Source organism: Morone saxatilis, unplaced genomic scaffold (genome assembly GCF_004916995.1).
Source record: "Morone saxatilis isolate NCDOM2014 unplaced genomic scaffold, NCSU_SB_2.0 Contig20, whole genome shotgun sequence".
In the NCBI taxonomy this organism is placed as follows: domain Eukaryota; kingdom Metazoa; phylum Chordata; class Actinopteri; family Moronidae; genus Morone; species Morone saxatilis.
The window spans coordinates 25,541,256-25,546,827 of record NW_023339763.1 but is presented as its reverse complement, the minus strand read 5'-3'; the positions used below and the strand labels follow the sequence as shown (position 1 = coordinate 25,546,827).

General features: G+C 41.0%; 1 protein-coding gene across 1 annotated transcript in view; it reads right to left on the bottom strand.

Annotated features, from left to right (window-relative positions):
• Positions 1 to 192: 192 nt before the first annotated feature.
• amot (angiomotin) overlaps positions 193 to 5,572 on the bottom strand; it is a gene marked incomplete at its 5' end in the record, with an annotated part of 9,185 nt that continues 3,805 nt past the window's right edge. Inside the window, 3 exon segments of the mRNA XM_035667116.1 lie at positions 193 to 1,587; positions 1,692 to 1,836; positions 3,014 to 3,635. Coding sequence (XP_035523009.1) covers positions 1,547 to 1,587; positions 1,692 to 1,836; positions 3,014 to 3,635 — 808 coding nt within the window. The 3' untranslated portion in view covers positions 193 to 1,546.

Here is a 5,572-nt window from a genome sequence, read left to right as displayed (position 1 = left end):
GCATGTAGTGTGAAAGTGCTTTGAGTGGTCAGAAGATTAGAAAGGCGCTATACAAGTACAGGTCCATTTACCATTTACCATTGGTAATTGTGCTTCAAATATTATTTTTTTGGCCTTTTATGCCTTTATTTGACAGAGAAAGCTGGAGAGAGACAGGAAAGGGGGGCAGAGAGAGAGGGGCAGAGGGGCAGAGAGAGGCAGTGGTTCCCACGCCTTGAAATCAGTGTTTTGTTTTCAGTGGGTTTTGGTTGGTTAAATAAGGTCTGTGGTTAACACAAGCTTAAGACATTTTTCGGGTTTTGTTCTGAAAAAGCTTTCACATACTAAAAAGTGGCTAAGTGAAATTACAGAGGTTGTCGGTGTCATTAAACACCAGCACAAGAACACTTGATGATTAATGATCAAGCTAAAAGTTAGCTTTTTGCTTCTGGTGATCCCCTTTATGCATCGAAAATCATGAAAGTGGTGTTCATTTCATACGATTATCTGATGTAATAAGAAATACAACAAATTTAACTGGGTTGAGCTAGTACAGCAAACATAAGCTACCAGGAACCACGGAAGCACTCATCAGGAAATGATACACTGACCTCAGCACGTCAGAGGGTCACATCTTTTGCGGCATAGTTATATTATGTATTGGTTTAAAAAAAAAAATCAAATAGGTCAAACCTTTGGGGTTATTTTTTTTTAGATCAAATAACTTACTTGGCCAATTTTGACAGCACTAACATACACCAACTGAAATGCCGTCATCAGTGCACAAACTCTTTACTTTCTTTCAAGATCTCCAAAACAATAGCTACAGTGAGTGCATGTTGACCTTTGACCCAGAAAAGTGGAGCAAAGTATCCATTACACGTGCACAAGTCTGCCAAAGCTATGAAGGAACAAACAGAAGGGAAGCAGGAAGGAGAGATGGCAGGAAAGAAAAAGATGCTCTGTGGTGACTTGTTGTAAGAGGCTCCCAACGGACCTGAGCCTGGGCTGCAAGCCATGAACGGAGCTTTCCTCTCTCCAATGTGTGTGTGTGTGTGTTGGCAAGAGTTGTAGAAAATGGCCAAGCGTATTTTTTCAAATTGTCAGAACAATTATTTCAGCATCCATTCATTCTGATTCATTTTCTCAGTGTGAATACGGGGGTATTCACACTCGCCTACATCATCTTTAAAGCTGCAGTATGTCATATTTGCTGAAACTTTCACTATATCCTGACAGTAGTACATAAAACAGATAATTTGTACAACAATCTATTTCCTCTGGCTCCTCCTAGTACTCCTAATGGAATTTGCAAGAATCCACTGGGCCGAACGAATCAACCAATTGGTAACCAAAAATCATTTTTACTTTTATTATTTTCAGTTACCTACTGTAACTTTAAACCTGATTGTGCATTGTGGGTGCACCTTTTCTCAACACACAGATTTGTTTGCTCTGTAGTTGCAGCTAATAGAGCTCTTTCTGTCAATCAGTCAGTCCCACAAACACAGCAGAATCAGCACATGTACTACTGCAGCAACATATAGACGCTGATAAATAAAATTGGTTATCCCTCCTCTTCAACACATTTCTTGACGTTTTTTCGATCTGTATAAAAAACAAAACAGGAAGCTCCTTTCACCAGTCTAGTAATATGCTCCATTTGCAGTCAGTTGTATCCAGAGTGTGGTTGCGGCTCCCTGCTCTCTCACCTCGAAGGTCCCTGTTGAAGTCGTGCAGCCGGCGCACCTCGAGCTCCAGCTTGTTTCTCATGGTTTTCTCCAGGGCTTCCCTCTTGGAGGAGGACTTGGCAAGGTTTTCATAGGCCTCTGACACCAGCTGGATCTCTGTTTCCAACTGGCCACAAGCACAGGAGGAAAGAAGGGAAGCAGAGTTAAGACAGGAAGGAGCTGCATCAAACCCATTATGTAAATGTTTTTTCTCTATCTACATTCATATCCAATTACTGACATGTCTCAAAGATGGCCTCCACTGTTTTACAGCTGCTACAGCCTTGACAGGCACCATTGCTTTATTTGATAAAACGATTTTGTCCAAACAAATTGGATTACTTTTTTATGTTTTTTCTTGCATGCTTTCATACTGCAAAGTACCTTATCAACAGCATGATGAGCATTATGGCCCACACACAAACACCAACAAAATCTCTATGAATGATTATTCCAGAGGTGGGATCTGATGGCTCCTATCCATCTTTCCACACTACTTCAAGAATGTGTTCATAGCGTCACATTTAATTTGGATAGAATAAGTCAGCATATGTGTATTAGTCTAACATTAAACTCATTTAGCAGTTGTTCAAAGCAATGTACAATTCTTGCTTTTGCTTCACATATGCACTAGTTATTGCTGTGTACTAGTTACATGTCAGTCTAATTGTCTACAGTCCTCTTAGTGCAATATTCCTGCTTTGTGTTAACATTTCTCTGCCGCTGCTCAGCAAGGAGACAGTCTTTGGAAGCAAGAAGTCAGATTTTTATACTAAAAAGCTTTGGAAGATACCAACTTGCTTTTCCTAACTCCGACTGCTTAAGTCTCATATTAGCTCACCAAACTCAGCTTGACTTTAGAGTGCTTTTTTACACAGAACAAGAGATCATCACTTATACTGAAACTGATTTTACCATGTCAGTATTTTTTTAAGATAGTCTTCAGTCCAGTGTGTAACATTTAGTAGGATCTATTAGCAGAAATGGAATATAATAATCATAGGTAGGTTTTCATTAGTGTATAATCACCAGAACACAAGAATCATTGTGTTTTTGTTACCTTAGAATGAGCCATTTTTATCTACAGAGGGGCAGGTCCTCTTTTACAGAGTCGCCATGTTGAACCGCCATGTTTCTACAGTAGCCCAGAATGTATTAGTACTAGTCTCCTACACACTTAAAACAGGAGGGTGAGGTGAGGGATTAGTAATTTGCAACTACACTGCTAGATGCAACTAAATCCTACACACTGGACCTTTAAAAGAAATGGAACTGATTCTTTGCTCTTCTGTAGAAGATGTTACCTTGTGCAACTTGGTGACTTTCTCGCGGCAGGTCTCCATCTCCTGCCTCATCATCCTGTTCTCCTCGGTCAGCATGTCCACCATCTGGTGGGCACGTGCCATCATAGCAAAGGGTTCCCCTTGCATGTGGGAGAAGGAGTGTGGGTGGGGGAAATGTCCAGCCTGGACTGGCGGCTGGGGCTGGGGATGTGGAGGTCCTTGGAACTGCTGTTGCTGCTGCTGCTGCTGCTGCTGCTGCTGCTGTTGCTGATGTTGTTGTTGCTGCTGTTGATACTGCTGATGGTGCTGCTGCTGATAATGGTGCATCCTTGGGGTGGAGCCATAGGGGTCATGAGGGAAACCGTGACCTCTTGGCTGGTGAATGGGCCCTGGAGTGAAGGGCTCGCCTGCTTGGTGGGACCCGGGACCCTGAGGACTGCGGGACCCCATGCTGGGGTAGGGCTCTCCCTGGCTCTGGGGGTGCTGGTGAGGGAAGGAGGGATGGGAGGAATGGGAGGCGCTCAGCATGCTGCTGAGAATGGAAGACTGGGTGCGGGACAAGGAGCCCACAGAGGTGACGGAGGATGTGGGACTGTGCTGGTGAAGAGGCCTCTGGGAGTGAACTGAACCCTCCTTACTGGACCTGAAGAGAGATCATCTGTGTGATTATATAGTTCTCAATTTCAGCTGGTGTCTATTTGTGGGTATACAAAATCCTGAAAATGTTTCACAAAAAGTGTTACAGGCTGAGGTTGTTTTTTATTAATTTCCCTCAAATTCTACCCAAAGCGGTCTGAAACACGCTGTGGATGCTTTTTCTTTGTTTACTGAGAGCATTTGGTGTGTCTTTGGCCATCACCAACCACATATTAATTATAATCCTTATAATAACCTAAAATATTATTGAAATCGCAATTTGGCCAAGTCAAATATCCAAATGGCAGGAAGCTGCAATTTTTGATAATGGTAAAATGTGTGAAAAAACAGCAAATAATCAAGTACTGTAGTGCTCGAGAGATGACCTTGCCTACAAGTCTTAAATTTATTTATTTAATTATTATTTAATTAATTTTATTTTATTTATATAGGGCCAATTCATAACAGAAGTTATCTCAGGACACTTTTAGACCATACTCTTTATAAAATTATTTACAGAGACCCAACAGTTCCTACCATGAGCAAGCACTTGGCAACAGCGGCAATGATTAATTTGTAAGTATTTGCTGTACTATAATTGTAATTAAATGTCCTTGAAGGGATGTAGTTCTCTGGGTAGCTCCCCAGTGGGCAGTTCCTCTCAGCGAATCCCTAGAACTGTTTGGTCTGCAAAACGCCTACAAATGTCCTTTAGCTCAGTCTGATTCACCTGCTCTTCGCTTGCTCACTGAGCAGGTCTTGTTTTTGAATAAGGTGGGAAAATACCAGCTGTAAACTGGCTTTGTGCGGAGCAAACATTCCTGCCTTTAGCCCTCAAAGGAACGTCATCAAAGTCAAGCTGAACATGTCCCGACTTGTCCTGCCCTGATGATTAAAATTCTGTGGTATTCATGGCTGTTTGAATCTGGTTCCTCCAAGGGAAACTGACAGGTGTGAAACAGGCCCAACAGGATCCTTTCTCACCATTTTGAAAAAAAACATTGGGAAACCATGAAAAGTTGTCAACTTTTGTCAACAAAACTAAAAGCATTCAGTGTTTGTTACATAATTTCATCCTTGTTAGTGTGGAAACTAATACTGAAGAACCATTTTTGCATCATTGAACAATGAAACTCCTCATGAACCTGTGGGTGTACAGCTAGCTGGTGTACAGGGAGAACAGCTAGCATCAATGAGCTTGCTGGCACCAGGCGACCAGCCCAACTGATTGATAATTGATCATTTCAGTTCATAAGTTGGACCAAATAAAGTTAAATAGTAATCATGGGAAGACATCGGTGACTGTGTGTTTTTGTGGATAATCTCAAATTCAGCATTTTTCTCAGTTTTCCACTAGATGTGTTTTGTGGTACTGTAGTTGCTTATAATTTTTTATAAGATTTAACATTTATAGCACTAAAAATTTGTTTTTTTAACATAATTTATCACTATATGAAGTGTGTCTCGATTGAGAAATTCCCATGTATGAAGGTCAGAGGTCAGAACAGCTTTCCTGGAGTTGGCAAGGATTCAACATCTTGCTCAAGCACTCTTGATGCTTCTTGTTTTGCTCATTATTTCACGGCTCGCTTTGGTGGCTTCATGCCAAAGTAAAACTATTTGACAGTTGCAGTTACTGTGCGTAACCATCCAAACTACTTGTGATTCAATTAGCAATGAAATAAAAACAATACAAAGGAGGTCTAACAGACAGACAGTGCATGTGTGCTGTACAAGGGATCCTATATGAATTACAGCATAGCTGTGTAAATGCCTACTTTGCAAATGTACAAAGTAAAAAAACTGCTGGAATTGTATTTTTAGTTAGTTTAGTTAGTGCATCATTAGTTACCATATATCAGCAAATACAGAATTAATTTCTACCCAAGATTTCTTTTTCAGATTTCAGTAGCACAACACAAAAGAATTAAATGTGGACTGTTA